This window comes from Pygocentrus nattereri, chromosome 20 (genome assembly GCF_015220715.1).
Source record: "Pygocentrus nattereri isolate fPygNat1 chromosome 20, fPygNat1.pri, whole genome shotgun sequence".
In the NCBI taxonomy this organism is placed as follows: Eukaryota; Metazoa; Chordata; class Actinopteri; order Characiformes; family Serrasalmidae; genus Pygocentrus; species Pygocentrus nattereri.
This window is the reverse complement of record NC_051230.1, coordinates 37,414,353-37,433,589: the sequence shown is the minus strand read 5'-3', so window position 1 is coordinate 37,433,589 and position 19,237 is coordinate 37,414,353. Positions and strand designations below refer to the sequence as shown.

Genomic DNA, 19,237 nt, shown 5'->3' with positions numbered 1-19,237 from the left:
GTACTGATCACATGTGAGTACTGATGATGCTAATGCTAACACTCACACAGGGCTGTACTGATCACATGTGAGTACTGATGATGCTAATGCTAACACTCACACAGGTCTCTACTGAACACATGTGAGTACGGATGATGCTAATGCTAACACTCACACAGGTCTGTACTGAACACGTGAGTACTGATGATGCTAATGCTAACACTCACACAGGTCTGTACTGAACACGTGAGTACGGATGATGCTAATGCTAACACTCACACAGGTCTGTACTGAACACATGTGAGTACGGATGATGCTAATGCTAACAATCACACAGGTCTCTACTGAACACATGTGAGTACTGATGATGCTAATGCTAAACCTCACACAGGTCTCTACTGAACACATGTGAGTACTGATGATGCTAATGCTAAACCTCACACAGGTCTCTACTGAACACATGTGAGTACTGATGATGCTAATGCTAACACTCACACAGGTCTGTACTGAACACATGTGAGTACTGATGATGCTAATGCTAACACTCACACAGGTCTGTACTGAACACGTGAGTACGGATGATGCTAATGCTAACACTCACACAGGTCTGTACTGAACACATGTGAGTACGGATGATGCTAATGCTAACACTCACACAGGTCTGTACTGAACACATGTGAGTACTGATGATGCTAATGCTAACACTCACACAGGTCTGTACTGAACACATGTGAGTACTGATGATGCTAATGCTAACACTCACACAGGGCTCTACTGAACACATGTGAGTACTGATGATGCTAATGCTAACACTCACACAGGGCTCTACTGAACACATGTGAGTACTGATGATGCTAATGCTAACACAGCGGCGTGGCAGTGCCTGGTTTCAGGGGGGCGTTTTTGAGGGCGCTGAGTTAAAGATTCATGAGGAAGCGGAGGGCGAGGCCTGAACGTCCGGCCTGCTCTCAGACTGAGGGGCTGAGTATTCAGACCTGTCGGAGTGTCATGAAGAGTCGGACTCTGACTCCTCCCCACTGCTAACAATGCTCTGAGACAGTGTGCGACTTTGCTCTCTCTGTTCTCCCTCAGAGAGCTGAAGGACAGTCTGAGCACTGATGAGTTGGAGGGAGATGTTCCGGTTCTGCTGCAGCTGCTGCTCTCCAGGAACCCCAGCATCTTCAGGGCAAAGAGTGCACCGCCCACGCCTCAGTACGGCACGCAGACTGGTGAGACTGCAGACCTGCTTCTCCTGAGCTTCATCTGTAATAAAGGGTGTTAACAGGGAGCCTGTACTGCAGTAACAGCCTCTGCTCTTCTGAGGGCGTTGACCATGTCTGTGAGGATTTTATTGAGCATTAGTGAGTTCAGATACTGATGTTGGATGGTCAGTTCTGCATCACAGATTTACTGGTTGGCAGACATGGCGTGTTCTGCCTTGTGGTGTATCGTCTTAAGTTATGGTGATGTTTCTGATTTGTTTGACTTTGTGTTTGTGTTTTTTCAGGTTTAGCGCAGCAGCAGTTGGCACCACCCTTCAAGGTGACCCATAACGCCATGCAGGGTAGCCCGGCCTCCAACAACTACCAGCAGGGCTCGGTGACCCACAGCCCATCTGGGTGAGGACCCCTCTGTCCGTCCGTCTGTGCTGATCAGGACCCCAGAGCTCATGTGCTGACTCTGTGTGTGTTTGTGTCGTAGGCGGTTTGTCGCAGGTCAGACGGGGTCCGGTGGCCATTTCCTCTCTCAGCAGACGAGTCCGGTGCCGAGCCCTTACACACCTCAGAGCCCCGTCACTGGGTACAGGCAGTACCCCCACCCTCCTGCCTACAGCCAGCCTCAACACCTGCAGCAAGGTGCGCACCGAACACCACGTTCCAGTAAAATTAGAGCTCTCCTCTGACTCCAGTGGCGCAGTAGAGAAACGAGGAGCGCCAGCGTTTAGTCTCTGTTTCAGATTATTTAATTACTCATTGACTGGCGGGGATGTAGCGTCGACAGGATATTGTGGTCGGCAAGATGTAGTGGTCGGCGGGGATGTAGTGACTGGCGGGGGTGCAGTGACGGGCGGGCGGGGGTGCAGTGACGGGCGGGCGGGGGTGCAGTGACGGGCGGGCGGGGGTGCAGTGACGGGCGGGCGGGGGAGCAGTGACGGGCGGGCGGGGGTGCAGTGACGGGCGGGCGGGGGAGCAGTGACGCCGAGGGCCTGTTAAATTATCATGACTAATGAAGCGGTCTGTGTGTGGTCAGAGCTGACTGGCTGTCTATCTTCGTGAGGTGTGTGTAATGATGCTCTGACCCCTCCTCACCTTATCTGCCTCATTAACTTGCATCCCTGATCACTCACACGCTGACATTGACCGACTGATTACTCATCTTTTAAACGCCCTAATTATGATGGAGATGATCAGACGAGACGTGTTCCGTGTCTGAAGTTCAGTTCCTCAGCTTTAGCTCTCAGATCTGCTAACAGTGAAGTACGCTGGAATGATTTTTCACTCCAAACTACGCAAAAAGCTGGAGACACCTGTCGGTTCAGTTGTGCAAATGCAGTACTCAAATCTGACAGCAGGAGGCAGCGGCGTCCAGCCTACTGATGGAGGTGATGGAGAGAAAGGGGGTGTGTATGATATGGTGGGTTCCCCGGGTGCGGATGGTGGTAAGATGCGGGAGGCGCGGTCGCGGGCAGCAGTGGATGCAGAGCTGGGCGGAGTTTTCACAGGCTCTGACCCTGAGGGGGAGCTGGTGGTCCAGCCTACTGATGAACAAAATAGATTGTCCAGTCCTAGCGCTGGCTGCATCCCCCAGATTTTAACATCGTGCTAAGGGCTTTGGTGTAAAGTGTGAACTAAGCTTCACACGTCTTAACGTGCTTTTCCCCATCGTTAGCAGAATCTGAGCTCTGGAGCTATGATACTGATGTGACGGGTAACGGGAAGTCGTTATAATTGGTCACTGGTCAGCAGCTCAGAGAGCCCAGAGTCTCTGTTTTCCTCTGACTCACTCCCACATCTTGCCTTTTCTCCAGGTTCTGTAGCGAGTCCCATGATTCCTGGTGGCATGAGGAATCCCCTGGACAGTAAGGTACTGACCGCTGAACTTCATTTCTATTGCTTTGGACAGAAACAGCAGCAAAAGTTACGCAGGAGTTACACCCACTTATTGATGCAGAATAATGAGAGTAAATAGTAACGTTAACATTCAGAATGTCATGATTCTGTGAGTTGAAGATAAACTTGGCCCTTATTCATCAAAGCTGAGTAAAAAAAGAGTGACGTGGAAACGAGAGGAGATTTGAGTGAAATCACCAGCACCTCATTTACATATAATTTACATGAGACACGCCCACGTTCGTTCAGATGTTTGGTAGAGAGCCCATTAAATGACAGCATTCAGCAGCTCGTGAGCCAGTGCCAGTGTACTGGATTGCCATGAGCCCAGACCAGCAGTGCTGTTCTCATTTTCTGATTTTATTCCCGTTACTGAGGTTCTAGATGCTGTTGATAAAGTCCTGGTTACCTGCAAATGAAGCGATTTGTCTGGTTATTAAACATTCATGTTCTAATTTCCACACCCTCTTTCTAGACATGAGTTTGATTGCACAGATACTCCAAAGATAAAGTTATAAATGATAGAACGATAGTTTGTGAAATTAACATGTGCCCGTTTGACGTTCTGGTTTGATTGTACGCAGCTTTGATGCAAACGGATCTCCGGTGCGATTGTGGGCAGACGATCTAAACCCGTTTATTTTAAATGAAATATTCTGCTTTGGTCTGTAGAGTGAATGTTAAACTCTCTCCATCAGGACTCAATGAGGAGTTTTTCAGGAGCTCCCGCCCTGCTGCAATCGTCCCCGCCCTACACGCCCCCGCAGGAGGCGGAGCTCCTGCTGGGCTCGGTGGAGAAGGGGCAGGGTCTGAAGGGAGGTGATGGAGAGAAAGGGGGTGTGTATCATATGGTGGGTTCCCCGGGTGCGGATGGTGGTAAGATGCGGGAGGCGCGGTCGCGGGCAGCAGTGGATGCAGAGCTGGGCGGAGTTTTCACAGGCTCTGACCCTGAGGGGGAGCTGGTGGAGGCCCTCGCCGCCATTGAGAGGATGGAGAGTGAGGCAGCCATGGAAACTGACCGCACCGCTAAAGAGGTGCAGGACAAAGGTCAGTGCTTTTTAAATATAATGAAAAAAGTAAATTTCTGTATTAATCGTAATCATGAAAATGATTTTGCTAAGCCAAGCAGTTCGATTTCGTGGTGCATTTCTCTATAGACAAGCCCCTTAAGAAGCGGAAGCAGGACTCCCACCCCCAGGAGCCCGGTGCAGGGGGGTGTGGGGGTGTTGCTATGGGTAACCGATTAGCCCTTGCAGAGGGCGGCGCTGTGGGCGGGGCTGAAGACGGCTGTGGGTCACGCCACTGGCCACAGGAGCCTCAGGAGGGCGTGACCCCCAAACCGCTCCAGCGTGGCAGTCGCCATGATGATAGGCAAGCAGACGCCCCGCGGCAGAAGCACAGACCTGAGGGTCGCCATGATGATGGGGACAACAGCAAACCTGGCGAGCTGCCTGCGTACGGGCTCGGGGAGAGCTCTGGCTTTAAGGAGCCAGAGGGAGCGGGACCAGGGGAAGCAGTGGGCTTGCCCCTGGGATGGAAGCAACCACGTGTGTGTCTGGAACGGCTGGAGGCAGAGCCTGAGCCGAAGAAGAGCGTGAAACCCGTGGTGGTCCTGCAGAAACTGTCTCGGGATGAGGTTGAGCGACTGATCAGGGAGAGGGAGTCCCGCGCCAAAGCATCCAAAACAGACTGACTGCTGGGAGATATGGAAAAGGTAGGAGAACCAACCAGAACAACTGAATGGAACAGCACAGACAGACCAACCAGACTGACCAGGACAACCCAGACTGATCAACATAGACCAGAAGAGCTCCGACTGATCAGTGTAGACAGTCTGACTAGAACAGCCCACATTGCTTAGCAGAGGCAGAATTCTCAGAACAGACAAGACTGATCAGCGGGGACAGTCTGACCAAAACACCTCAGACTGATCAGCGTAGACAGACTGACCAGAACAACCCTGACTATTCGGTGCAGGCAGAATGATCAGAAGAGCCCACAGTGACCAGTACGTCTCAGAGTGATCAGTTTTACAGACTATGCAACACATCTCAGACTGATCACTGTAGACAGACTGACCAGAACGGCTAAGGCTGATCAGCGTAGACAGACTGACCAGAACGGCTAAGGCTGATCAGCGTAGACAGACTGACCAGAACAGCCTGGACTGATCAGGGTGTACAGTCTGAGCAGTACAACTCAGACTGATCAACGTAGACAGACTGACCAGAACGGCTAAGGCTGATCAGCGTTGTTAAGGTTAGTGTGTTGGTGTGGAGTAGCTGTTTGTGTATTTTTAGGGTGTTTCTGTAGTTGTTAAGGTCAGTGTGTTGGTGTAGAGTAGCTGTGTGTGTATTTTTAGGGTGTTTCTGTAGTTGGTAAGGTCGGTGTGGAGTAGCTGTTTGTGTATTTTTAGGGTGTTTCTGTAGTTGGTAAGGTCAGTGTGTCGGTGTGGAGTAGCTGTGTGTGTATTTTTAGGGTGTTTCTGTAGTTGGTAAGGTCAGTGTGTCGGTGTGGAGTAGCTGTTTGTGTATTTTTAGGGTGTTTCTGTAGTTGGTAAGGTCAGTGTGTCGGTGTGGAGTAGCTGTTTGTGTATTTTTAGGGTGTTTCTGTAGTTGGTAAGGTCAGTGTGTCGGTGTGGAGTAGCTGTTTGTGTATTTTTAGGGTGTTTCTGTAGTTGGTAAGGTCAGTGTGTCGGTGTGGAGTAGCTGTTTGTGTATTTTTAGGGTGTTTCTGTAGTTGGTAAGGTCAGTGTGTCGGTGTGGAGTAGCTGTTTGTGTATTTTTAGGGTGTTTCTGTAGTTGGTAAGGTCAGTGTGTCGGTGTGGAGTAGCTGTTTGTGTATTTTTAGGGTGTTTCTGTAGTTGTTAAGGTCAGTGTGTCGGTGTGGAGTAGCTGTTTGTGTATTTTTAGGGTGTTTCTGTAGTTGGTAAGGTCAGTGTGTCGGTGTGGAGTAGCTGTTTGTGTATTTTTAGGGTGTTTCTGTAGTTGGTAAGGTCAGTGTGTTGGTGTGGAGTAGCTATTTGTGTATTTTTAGGGTGTTTCTGTAGTTGGTAAGGTCAGTGTGTTGGTGTGGAGTAGCTGTTTGTGTATTTTTAGGGTGTTTCTGTAGTTGGTAAGGTCAGTGTGTCGGTGTGGAGTAGCTGTTTGTGTATTTTTAGGGTGTTTCTGTAGTTGGTAAGGTCAGTGTGTCGGTGTGGAGTAGCTGTTTGTGTATTTTTAGGGTGTTTCTGTAGTTGGTAAGTTCAGTGTGTCGGTGTGGAGTAGCTGTTTGTGTATTTTTAGGGTGTTAATGTAGTTGGTAAGGTCAGTGTGTCGGTGTGGAGTAGCTGTTTGTGTATTTTTAGGGTGTTTCTGTAGTTGGTAAGGTCGGTGTGGAGTAGCTATTTGTGTATTTTTAGGGTGTTTCTGTAGTTGGTAAGGTCAGTGTGTCGGTGTGGAGTAGCTGTTTGTGTATTTTTAGGGTGTTTCTGTAGTTGGTAAGGTCAGTGTGTCGGTGTGGAGTAGCTGTTTGTGTATTTTTAGGGTGTTTCTGTAGTTGGTAAGGTCAGTGTGTCGGTGTGGAGTAGCTGTTTGTGTATTTTTAGGGTGTTTCTGTAGTTGGTAAGGTCAGTGTGTCGGTGTGGAGTAGCTGTTTGGGTATTTTTAGGGTGTTTCTGTAGTTGTTAAGGCCAGTGTGTCGGTGTGGAGTAGCTGTTTGTGTATTTTTAGGGTGTTTCTGTAGTTGGTAAGGCCAGTGTGTCGGTGTGGAGTAGCTGTTTGTGTATTTTTAGGGTGTTTCTGTAGTTGTTAAGGTCAGTGTGTCGGTGTGGAGTAGCTGTTTGTGTATTTTTAGGGTGTTTCTGTAGTTGGTAAGGTCAGTGTGTCGGTGTGGAGTAGCTGTTTGTGTATTTTTAGGGTGTTTCTGTAGTTGGTAAGGTCAGTGTGTCGGTGTGGAGTAGCTGTTTGTGTATTTTTAGGGTGTTTCTGTAGTTGTTAAGGTCAGTGTGTCGGTGTGGAGTAGCTGTTTGTGTATTTTTAGGGTGTTTCTGTAGTTGGTAAGGTCAGTGTGTCGGTGTGGAGTAGCTATTTGTGTATTTTTAGGGTGTTTCTGTAGTTGGTAAGGTCAGTGTGTCGGTGTGGAGTAGCTGTTTGTGTATTTTTAGGGTGTTTCTGTAGTTGGTAAGGTCAGTGTGTCGGTGTGGATTAGCTGTTTGTGTATTTTTAGGGTGTTTCTGTAGTTGGTAAGTTCAGTGTGTCGGTGTGGAGTAGCTGTTTGTGTATTTTTAGGGTGTTAATGTAGTTGGTAAGGTCAGTGTGTCGGTGTGGAGTAGCTGTTTGTGTATTTTTAGGGTGTTTCTGTAGTTGGTAAGGTCGGTGTGGAGTAGCTATTTGTGTATTTTTAGGGTGTTTCTGTAGTTGGTAAGGTCAGTGTGTCGGTGTGGAGTAGCTGTTTGTGTATTTTTAGGGTGTTTCTGTAGTTGGTAAGGTCAGTGTGTCGGTGTGGAGTAGCTGTTTGTGTATTTTTAGGGTGTTTCTGTAGTTGGTAAGGTCAGTGTGTCGGTGTGGAGTAGCTGTTTGTGTATTTTTAGGGTGTTTCTGTAGTTGGTAAGGCCAGTGTGTCGGTGTGGAGTAGCTGTTTGTGTATTTTTAGGGTGTTTCTGTAGTTGGTAAGGCCAGTGTGTCGGTGTGGAGTAGCTGTTTGTGTATTTTAGGGTGTTTCTGTAGTTGTTAAGGTCAGTGTGTCGGTGTGGAGTAGCTGTTTGTGTATTTTTAGGGTGTTTCTGTAGTTGGTAAGGTCAGTGTGTCGGTGTGGAGTAGCTGTTTGTGTATTTTTAGGGTGTTTCTGTAGTTGGTAAGGTCAGTGTGTCGGTGTGGAGTAGCTGTTTGTGTATTTTTAGGGTGTTTCTGTAGTTGGTAAGGTCAGTGTGTCGGTGTGGAGTAGCTGTTTGTGTATTTTTAGGGTGTTTCTGTAGTTGGTAAGTTCAGTGTGTCGGTGTGGAGTAGCTGTTTGTGTATTTTTAGGGTGTTTCTGTAGTTGTTAAGGCCAGTGTGTCGGTGTGGAGTAGCTGTTTGTGTATTTTTAGGGTGTTTCTGTAGTTGGTAAGGCCAGTGTGTCGGTGTGGAGTAGCTGTTTGTGTATTTTTAGGGTGTTTCTGTAGTTGTTAAGTTCAGTGTGTCGGTGTGGAGTAGCTGTTTGTGTATTTTTAGGGTGTTTCTGTAGTTGGTAAGGTCAGTGTGTCGGTGTGGAGTAGCTGTTTGTGTATTTTTAGGGTGTTTCTGTAGTTGGTAAGGTCAGTGTGTCGGTGTGGAGTAGCTGTTTGTGTATTTTTAGGGTGTTTCTGTAGTTGGTAAGTTCAGTGTGTCGGTGTGGAGTAGCTCTTTGTGTATTTTTAGGGTGTTTCTGTAGTTGGTAAGGTCAGTGTGTCGGTGTGGAGTAGCTGTTTGTGTATTTTTAGGGTGTTTCTGTAGTTGGTAAGGCCAGTGTGTCGGTGTGGAGTAGCTGTTTGTGTATTTTTAGGGTGTTTCTGTAGTTGTTAAGTTCAGTGTGTCGGTGTGGAGTAGCTGTTTGTGTATTTTTAGGGTGTTTCTGTAGTTGGTAAGGTCAGTGTGTCGGTGTGGAGTAGCTGTTTGTGTATTTTTAGGGTGTTTCTGTAGTTGTTAAGGTCAGTGTGTCGGTGTGGAGTAGCTGTTTGTGTATTTTTAGGGTGTTTCTGTAGTTGGTAAGGTCAGTGTGTCGGTGTGGAGTAGCTGTTTGTGTATTTTTAGGGTGTTTCTGTAGTTGTTAAGGTCAGTGTGTCGGTGTGGAGTAGCTGTTTGTGTATTTTTAGGGTGTTTCTGTAGTTGGTAAGGTCAGTGTGTCGGTGTGGAGTAGCTGTTTGGGTATTTTTAGGGTGTTTCTGTAGTTGGTAAGGCCAGTGTGTCGGTGTGGAGTAGCTGTTTGTGTATTTTTAGGGTGTTTCTGTAGTTGTTAAGGTCAGTGTGTCGGTGTGGAGTAGCTGTTTGTGTATTTTTAGGGTGTTTCTGTAGTTGGTAAGGTCAGTGTGTCGGTGTGGAGTAGCTGTTTGTGTATTTTTAGGGTGTTAATGTAGTTGGTAAGGTCAGTGTGTTGGTGTGGAGTAGCTGTTTGTGTATTTTTAGGGTGTTTCTGTAGTTGGTAAGGTCAGTGTGTCGGTGTGGAGTAGCTGTTTGTGTATTTTTAGGGTGTTTCTGTAGTTGGTAAGGTCGGTGTGGAGTAGCTGTTTGTGTATTTTTAGGGTGTTTCTGTAGTTGGTAAGGTCAGTGTGTTGGTGTGGAGTAGCTGTTTGTGTATTTTCAGGGTGTTAATGTAGTTGGTAAGGTCAGTGTGTCGGTGTGGAGTAGCTGTTTGTGTATTTTTAGGGTGTTTCTGTAGTTGGTAAGGTCAGTGTGTCGGTGTGGAGTAGCTGTTTGTGTATTTTTAGGGTGTTTCTATAGTTGGTAAGGTCAGTGTGTCGGTGTGGAGTAGCTGTTTGTGTATTTTTAGGGTGTTTCTGTAGTTGGTAAGGTCAGTGTGTCGGTGTGGAGTAGCTGTTTGTGTATTTTTAGGGTGTTTCTGTAGTTGTTAAGGTCAGTGTGTCGGTGTGGAGTAGCTGTTTGTGTATTTTTAGGGTGTTTCTGTAGTTGGTAAGGTCAGTGTGTCGGTGTGGAGTAGCTGTTTGTGTATTTTTAGGGTGTTTCTGTAGTTGGTAAGTTCAGTGTGTCGGTGTGGAGTAGCTATTTGTGTATTTTTAGGGTGTTTCTGTAGTTGGTAAGGTCAGTGTGTTGGTGTGGAGTAGCTGTTTGTGTATTTTTAGGGTGTTTCTGTAGTTGGTAAGGTCAGTGTGTTGGTGTGGAGTAGCTGTTTGTGTATTTTTAGGGTGTTTCTGTAGTTGGTAAGGTCAGTGTGTCGGTGTGGAGTAGCTGTTTGTGTATTTTTAGGGTGTTTCTGTAGTTGGTAAGGTCAGTGTGTCGGTGTGGAGTAGCTCTTTGTGTATTTTTAGGGTGTTAATGTTAACACAGGTTTATGATGACTGACGTGGGTTCAGTCTGAACTCAGAGCTGCGAGGTTTGTTGTTAGGTCCAGCTGCTGTGTACAGGGAGTGAGTGAGTGTGTTCAGGCGGTAAGAGCTGAGGGTGTGTTCAGTAGTTGTGCTGTAACTGTACTGGTCCTGTGTGTGCTGTACAGGTGGAGTGGACCCGTCTGTAGTAGTACTGTATTGTGTTGTGCTGTAACTGTACTGGTTCTGTGTGTGCTGTACAGGTGGAGTGGACCCGTCTGTAGTAGTACTGTGTTGTGTTGTGCTGTAACTGTACTGGTCCTGTGTGTGCTGTACAGGTGGAGTGGACCCGTCTGTAGTAGTACTGTGTTGTGTTGTGCTGTAACTGTACTGGTCCTGTGTGTGCTGTGCAGGTGGAGTGGACCCGTCTGTAGTCGTACTGTGTTGTGTTGTGCTGTAACTGTACTGGTCCTGTGTGTGCTGTGCAGGTGGAGTGGACCCGTCTGTAGTCGTACTGTGTTGTGTTGTGCTGTAACTGTACTGGTCCTGTGTGTGCTGTGCAGGTGGAGTGGACCCGTCTGTAGTAGTACTGTGTTGTGTTGTGCTGTAACTGTACTGGTCCTGTGTGTGCTGTGCAGGTGGAGTGGACCCGTCTGTAGTAGTACTGTATTGTGTTGTGCTGTAACTGTACTGGTCCTGTGTGTGCTGTGCAGGTGGAGTGGACCCGTCTGTAGTCGTACTGTGTTGTGTTGTGCTGTAACTGTACTGGTCCTGTGTGTGCTGTGCAGGTGGAGTGGACCCGTCTGTAGTAGTACTGTATTGTGTTGTGCTGTAACTGTACTGGTCCTGTGTGTGCTGTGCAGGTGGAGTGGACCCGTCTGTGCTGAAGGACCTTCCCCCCGAGCTGCTGGCTGAGATTGAGTCCACCATGCCCCTGTGTGAGAGAGTGAAGATGAATAAACGCAAACGCAGCACGGCGAACGAGCGGCCACGGTACGCTGAGGACAGCTCGGACGACGAGGAGCTGAGGAACGCTGACTGTGAGTATTTTACAGGATGGAGAACGTGAGTGGAGACTGGATTCAGGAATGAAAGTAGAAATGGAGGGGCGTGGGTTGGGGGTGTGGTTATGGGACTTTGTGATAACCATGCTATTTAAGGTTTTAGAGAATGGGCTCTCTACATTGCTCTGCTGCGTGTTAACAGTAAATGGGATGTGTTTGTGTTCCAGCGACACGTAAGCGGCAAAAGAAGGATCGTGACCGAACGTGGGAGTTCGAAGAGCGAGATAGGCGGAGTTCCGGAGACCATCGGCGAGTCCACGATAGCCGCAGGGGGAGAGGCGCTCGCTATGACGACTCTGAGGAAGACTCACCCCCGCCCAGCCTCAGTGACGGTTAGACACAATCGCAACACCAATCAGTTTATCACAGCTTTTTAAATGAAACAGTAGAAGCCGTATCGCCCCCTACGCTTCCTGTAGTGTATTACAGACTGTCAGAGCGACTGTGTGGATCATATGAACATTATAGAGCTTTTTAAATGAAACAGTAGAAGCCGTATCGCCCCCTACGCTTCCTGTAGTGTAGTACAGTCTGTCAGAGCGACTGTGTGGATCATATGAACATTATAGAGCTTTTTAAATGAAACAGTAGAAGCCGTATCGCCCCCTACGCTTCCTGTAGTGTATTACAGTCTGTCAGAGCGACTGTGTGGATCATATGAACAGTATAGAGCTTTTTAAATGAAACAGTAGAAGCCGTATCGCTCCCTACGCTTCCTGTAGTGTATTACAGTCTGTCAGAGCGACTGTGTGGATCATATGAACATTATAGAGCTTTTTAAATGAAACAGTAGAAGCCGTATCGCTCCCTACGCTTCCTGTAGTGTATTACAGTCTGTCAGAGCGACTGTGTGGATCATATGAACGTTATAGAGCTTTTTAAATGAAACAGTAGAAGCCGTATCGCCCCCTATGCTTCCTGTAGTGTATTACAGTCTGTCAGAGCGACTGTGTGGATCATATGAACGTTATAGAGCTTTTTAAATGAAACAGTAGAAGCCGTATCGCCCCCTACGCTTCCTGTAGTGTATTACAGTCTGTCAGAGCGACTGTGTGGATCATATGAACGTTATAGAGCTTTTTAAATGAAACAGTAGAAGCCGTATCGCCCCCTACGCTTCCTGTAGTGTATTACAGTCTGTCAGAGCGACTGTGTGGATCATATGAACGTTATAGAGCTTTTTAAATGAAACAGTAGAAGCCGTATCGCCCCCTACGCTTCCTGTAGTGTATTACAGTCTGTCAGAGCGACTGTGTGGATCATATGAACATTATAGAGCTTTTTAAATGAAGCAGTAGAAGCCGTATCGCCCCCTACGCTTCCTGTAGTGTATTACAGTCTGTCAGAGCGACTGTGTGGATCATATGAACATTATAGAGCTTTTTAAATGAAACAGTAGAAGCCGTATCGCCCCCTACGCTTCCTGTAGTGTATTACAGTCCGTCAGAGCGACTGTGTGGATCATATGAACATTATAGAGCTTTTTAAATGAAACAGTAGAAGCCGTATCGCCCCTACGCTTCCTGTAGTGTATTACAGTCTGTCAGAGCGACTGTGTGGATCATATGAACGTTATAGAGCTTTTTAAATGAAACAGTAGAAGCCGTATCGCCCCCTACGCTTCCTGTAGTGTATTACAGTCTGTCAGAGCGACTGTGTGGATCATATGAACGTTATAGAGCTTTTTAAATGAAACAGTAGAAGCCGTATCGCCCCCTACGCTTCCTGTAGTGTATTACAGTCTGTCAGAGCGACTGTGTGGATCATATGAACGTTATAGAGCTTTTTAAATGAAACAGTAGAAGCCGTATCGCCCCCTACGCTTCCTGTAGTGTATTACAGTCTGTCAGAGCGACTGTGTGGATCATATGAACGTTATAGAGCTTTTTAAATGAAACAGTAGAAGCCGTATCGCCCCCTACGCTTCCTGTAGTGTATTACAGTCTGTCAGAGCGACTGTGTGGATCATATGAACGTTATAGAGCTTTTTAAATGAAACAGTAGAAGCCGTATCGCCCCCTACGCTTCCTGTAGTGTATTACAGTCTGTCAGAGCGACTGTGTGGATCATATGAACGTTATAGAGCTTTTTAAATGAAACAGTAGAAGCCGTATCGCCCCCTACGCTTCCTGTAGTGTATTACAGTCTGTCAGAGCGACTGTGTGGATCATATGAACGTTATAGAGCTTTTTAAATGAAACAGTAGAAGCCGTATCGCCCCCTACGCTTCCTGTCGTGTATTACAGTCTGTCAGGGCGACTGTGTGGATCAAATGAACGTTATAGAGCTTTTTAAATGAAACAGTAGAAGCCGTATCGCCCCCTATGCTTCCTGTAGTGTATTACAGTCTGTCAGAGCGACTGTGTGGATCATATGAACGTTATAGAGCTTTTTAAACGAAACAGTAGAAGCCGTATCGCCCCCTACGCTTCCTGTAGTGTATTACGGTCTGTCAGAGCGACTGTGTGGATCATATGAACGTTATAGAGCTTTTTAAACGAAACAGTAGAAGCCGTATCGCCCCCTACGCTTCCTGTAGTGTATTACAGTCTGTCAGAGCGACTGTGTGGATCATATGAACGTTATAGAGCTTTTTAAACGAAACAGTAGAAGCCGTATCGCCCCCTACGCTTCCTGTAGTGTATTACAGTCTGTCAGAGCGACTGCGTGGATCATATGAACGTTATAGAGCTTTTTAAATGAAACAGTAGAAGCCGTATCGCCCCCTACGCTTCCTGTAGTGTATTACAGTCTGTCAGAGCGACTGTGTGGATCATATGAACGTTATAGAGCTTTTTAAACGAAACAGTAGAAGCCGTATCGCCCCCTACGCTTCCTGTAGTGTATTACAGTCTGTCAGAGCGACTGTGTGGATCATATGAACATTATAGAGCTTTTTAAATGAAACAGTAGAAGCCGTATCGCCCCCTACGCTTCCTGTAGTGTATTACAGTCTGTCAGAGCGACTGTGTGGATCATATGAACATTATAGAGCTTTTTAAATGAAACAGTAGAAGCCGTATCGCCCCCTACGCTTCCTGTAGTGTATTACAGTCTGTCAGAGCGACTGTGTGGATCATATGAACATTATAGAGCTTTTTAAATGAAACAGTAGAAGCCGTATCGCCCCCTACGCTTCCTGTAGTGTATTACAGTCTGTCAGAGCGACTGTGTGGATCATATGAACATTATAGAGCTTTTTAAATGAAACAGTAGAAGCCGTATCGCCCCCTACGCTTCCTGTAGTGTATTACAGTCTGTCAGAGCGACTGTGTGGATCATATGAACGTTATAGAGCTTTTTAAATGAAACAGTAGAAGCCGTATCGCCCCCTACGCTTCCTGTAGTGTATTACAGTCTGTCAGAGCGACTGTGTGGATCATATGAACGTTATAGAGCTTTTTAAATGAAACAGTAGAAGCCGTATCGCCCCCTACGCTTCCTGTAGTGTATTACAGTCTGTCAGGGCGACTGTGTGGATCAAATGAACGTTATAGAGCTTTTTAAATGAAACAGTAGAAGCCGTATCGCCCCTACGCTTCCTGTAGTGTATTACAGTCTGTCAGAGCGACTGTGTGGATCATATGAACGTTATAGAGCTTTTTAAATGAAACAGTAGAAGCCGTATCGCCCCCTACGCTTCCTGTAGTGTATTACAGTCTGTCAGAGCGACTGTGTGGATCATATGAACGTTATAGAGCTTTTTAAATGAAACAGTAGAAGCCGTATCGCCCCCTACGCTTCCTGTAGTGTATTACAGTCTGTCAGAGCGACTGTGTGGATCATATGAACGTTATAGAGCTTTTTAAATGAAACAGTAGAAGCCGTATCGCCCCCTACGCTTCCTGTAGTGTATTACAGTCTGTCAGAGCGACTGTGTGGATCATATGAACATTATAGAGCTTTTTAAATGAAACAGTAGAAGCCGTATCGCCCCCTACGCTTCCTGTAGTGTATTACAGTCTTTCAGAGCGACTGTGTGGATCATATGAACGTTATAGAGCTTTTTAAATGAAACAGTAGAAGCCGTATCGCCCCCTACGCTTCCTGTAGTGTATTACAGTCTGTCAGAGCGACTGTGTGGATCATATGAACGTTATAGAGCTTTTTAAATGAAACAGTAGAAGCCGTATCGCCCCCTACGCTTCCTGTAGTGTATTACAGTCTGTCAGAGCGACTGTGTGGATCATATGAACATTATAGAGCTTTTTAAATGAAACAGTAGAAGCCGTATCGCCCCCTACGCTTCCTGTAGTGTATTACAGTCTGTCAGAGCGACTGTGTGGATCATATGAACATTATAGAGCTTTTTAAATGAAACAGTAGAAGCCGTATCGCCCCCTACGCTTCCTGTAGTGTATTACAGTCTGTCAGAGCGTCTGTGTGGATCATATGAACATTATAGAGCTTTTTAAATGAAACAGTAGAAGCCGTATCGCCCCCTACGCTTCCTGTAGTGTATTACAGTCTGTCAGAGCGACTGTGTGGATCATATGAACATTATAGAGCTTTTTAAATGAAACAGTAGAAGCCGTATCGCCCCCTACGCTTCCTGTAGTGTATTACAGTCTGTCAGAGCGACTGTGTGGATCATATGAACATTATAGAGCTTTTTAAATGAAACAGTAGAAGCCGTATCGCCCCCTACGCTTCCTGTAGTGTATTACAGTCTGTCAGAGCGACTGTGTGGATCATATGAACATTATAGAGCTTTTTAAATGAAACAGTAGAAGCCGTATCGCCCCCTACGCTTCCTGTAGTGTATTACAGTCTGTCAGAGCGACTGTGTGGATCATATATCTTTAGGTTTCAAGCACGCAGTGCAAGACCTCTATTGTTTTTGTCAAGATTTTTCTTCTTCTTATTATTATTATTCTTTTTCTGCCCTGAAACGGAACGCACAGCCCAAACCGTAAGTCCTACAGACTTGAAACTTGGTCTACTGGTAGTAGTCCCTCCCGCTACTCAGGCACAAGAAACCAGCCCAGTCGGCCACAAGGGGGCGCTATAGCGAAGATCAACGCGTTTGGGCCTGTATCTCCTAAACCAGATTTTTGCCAGACATGGCACATTTTTTTTCTAGGTTCCTTGGGTCCAAATAAACCACTTTCCTATTTGGACCGTTTAGCTCCGCCCACTTAGATTTTTCACAATACTGCGAAATATGCAAAACCTACTTTTGCAAACTAGTCCGCCAATTTTCGCCCAATCCTCATGTATTTGGTCTCAAAAAATTCAGAAGAGCCTACACATCAAAAATTATCAAAAATATTTTGAGTTTTCCATACAACTTGGCTGCCATATGCAAATGAACACGTCTGGATAAATTCAAATTAATTGAAAAATCTGTAACTCAAGAATCGTTCAGCCAAAAAATTTCAAACTTGACAGGCCATGTTCCGAGATCATTCTGAGCTAGCCATTTAATTTTTATGTGCATATGTAATTAGGGGGCGGAGCAATAAAAACAGGGCATTTTCTCAGCATCTGTACATCCCATCAAGCTGAAACTTTGCTACCAGCATCCTATGGCGACAATACACATCATATTTTAAGGACAATTGGATATGTCAAAATTTGCGCCCGCCATCGGCCAATAAGCATTCAGCAGGCCTTTTGACAGGCTTACCATTGACTGATGATCATGAAACTTTACAGGTATCTATATCTCACCTTTTTCTAATAATCTACAAAGTTTCAAAATATTTGGCCACTGGGTGGCGCTATTCAAGAAATTCTAATTTTATTACATGTTATTACAATATAATTACAAATTTCACCTATATTCACATTAAGCGCATCATGGCAAACAATTTGGCCTATACATGTTTATTTAAAAAGTGCATAGTTTTTTAGTAGTCGAAACCTGTTTGAAAATGCTCTTTTTCAAACTAGTCTCTGGATTTTGATCCAAACTTTTCAAATTTGGTCTAGGCTGATTCTGGGGCCTCTCTAGGTAAAGAATTATCAAAAGAATTTTGACTTTTCGACTCAGGGTCATGTGGATCAGTCACCTAATTACTGCAGTCATGACATTTCTAACTTGATTTACTGTAACTCAAAGACCACTGGCCAGATCACCTCCCAACTTTAAGCATCATTCCAGACTGAGACTCTAAGGGGGCATGCAACTTTTTGTCCCGATTGGCCTTTAGGAGGCACTTCAGCACTCAAAAACACTTCAAAATCAATTAAATTGTTATTACAATGTTATTACAAGGTTGATCAACAAACAATTGGTGCCATATGACTCAGCTCACTCAGCTGAACAACTTTCTAATTGCATGTTATGTCAAAAATTGTACTGCTTGTCTGCTATTTTGCCTTATTTGTTCAAAGATTTCACTAGACAAAGGCTTATTATACAAAGGTCAAAAGGTCATTCTGACCAAAACCTGGTGAACGTCTATGATTTTAGTCCTTGATCAATACTGATATCATATTGAGGCCTTTTGACTGATTCTGACCCAGTTTCACTGAGCTGCTCTACACCTAAAGGGCCCATTGTGACTGCATTAGGCCTCACTATGGCCTACATCAAGTCAATGGGTTAAATACTGAACCAGTCCAGTCCAGCTCAGTACATATGAATGGAAACTCATAATGTTAGTAAAGACCTCTGCTTGCTGTTTATGCAAACTGAAGGCCTTTTGATGAATTGACATCATTTCGGTTCTATTCGCTCGGCCTCTCAACAAGATTCAAACAGCTTGAGGCCTTTTTACGCCTGATGGGCTAAACTGCTGAGGGGCTGGTACTGCTTGTACGTGCTTGAACCCGCTCATCGCCGCTTGCGGCTATATTTTTTAACGTATTTGTTTTTTGTATGAAGTGGTGTTTATTAAGGCGGGTGGGTTGTGTGTAGTGTAGTCATGTTTGACCGTTGTCTGTTGTGCTGCAGTGGCGCAAAGTCTGAGGAAGAAGGAGAAGGAGAAGAAGAGGAAAGCGTATGAGCCCAAACTCACAGCTGAGGGTAAAGCGCCACCCCTTTACACACAATCCACTTCCTGTGTTGCTCTGTCACTGTACCGGTCGAGGCTCACCACCTGGGTATGTGTGTCTGTGTGTGTTCATGCAGAAATGATGGACTCCTCCACCTTCAAAAGGTTCTGCGCCAGCATAGACAGCATATTAGAGAACCTGGAGGACGTGGACTTCACCGCTCAGGGTAAACAAACACCTGCGTTATTGTGTGCATTTCCCACAGCCTTCGTAGTGCTTGTTTGTTAATGAATGTGTTTGTTTGCGTGTGACTTTAATGTTTGTATTTAACTACTGTGTAAATAGCACTTCCAGTTACATTTGTGTTTTCAGTGTGTATTTTTAAAAGTAATTTTAAATCAGATTGATCACGTAACGAAATGCTGTTGAAATTAAAGATTATAATCTAAGAGAGAAAATTATGTCCATAATTCAGACACTTTGTGTAACTGTGTGTGTTTGTGTGTATATGTGTAGATGATGATGAGATTCCTCAGGAGCTGTTGTTGGGGAAACACCAGCTGAGTGAGCTGAGCAGTGAGTCAGCGAAGATCAAGGCCATGGGCATCTCAGACAGGGTGAGATACAACACTGAAATGAATTAATGGAATATTGCCATGATTTTTAGTCCGATTTCTGGCTGCTACAACAGTTTCACAGAGCGAGTTACCACACAGTCAATTCCACACATTCCCCAAACTTCGAACAGAATAGGACACTTACTCACTCAAAGCTGTGTGATTTGTGCAGTTTGGTCTTTTTTGTGAATTGTGGATTTGCATTGTTACGGTGGAGGCCGTGAGACTGGGCCATGAGTCGGCGACTTTGCGTTGTGATGGGAGATTGTCTGGGCCGTGAGTCAGGGACTTTGCACTGTGACGGTGGAGTTTGACTGGGCTGTAAGTCGGGGATTTTGCATTGTGACGGTGGGGATTGTCTGGATCATGAGTCGGGGACTTTGCACTGTGACAGTGGGCTTTGCCTGGCCTGTGAATCAGGACTTTGCGCTGTGACAGTGGAGTTTGACTGGGCTGTAAGTTGGCAATTTTGCATTGTGACAATGGAGTTTGTCTGGATTGTGAGTCAGGGGCTTTGCGCTGTGACAGTGGGGATTGTCTGGATCGTGA

At 45.9% G+C, this 19,237-nt stretch overlaps 1 protein-coding gene and 1 long non-coding RNA gene across 2 annotated transcripts in view; both read left to right on the top strand.

Moving 5' to 3' along the window:
* Window positions 1-19,237, top strand: part of nipbla (NIPBL cohesin loading factor a) — a 54,836-nt gene that overhangs the window by 8,311 nt on the left and 27,288 nt on the right. Inside the window, 12 exon segments of the mRNA XM_037531590.1 lie at window positions 1,072-1,208; window positions 1,487-1,598; window positions 1,681-1,835; window positions 3,008-3,063; window positions 3,788-4,136; window positions 4,247-4,768; window positions 4,771-4,803; window positions 10,929-11,105; window positions 11,297-11,461; window positions 18,031-18,102; window positions 18,208-18,297; window positions 18,588-18,688. Of these exon segments, the coding sequence (XP_037387487.1) occupies window positions 1,072-1,208; window positions 1,487-1,598; window positions 1,681-1,835; window positions 3,008-3,063; window positions 3,788-4,136; window positions 4,247-4,768; window positions 4,771-4,803; window positions 10,929-11,105; window positions 11,297-11,461; window positions 18,031-18,102; window positions 18,208-18,297; window positions 18,588-18,688 (1,969 nt within the window).
* Window positions 7,255-9,867, top strand: LOC119261821. The gene is made up of 3 exons (XR_005129211.1): window positions 7,255-7,440; window positions 9,168-9,291; window positions 9,408-9,867. It is a non-coding gene; the product is annotated as an uncharacterized LOC119261821 (long non-coding RNA).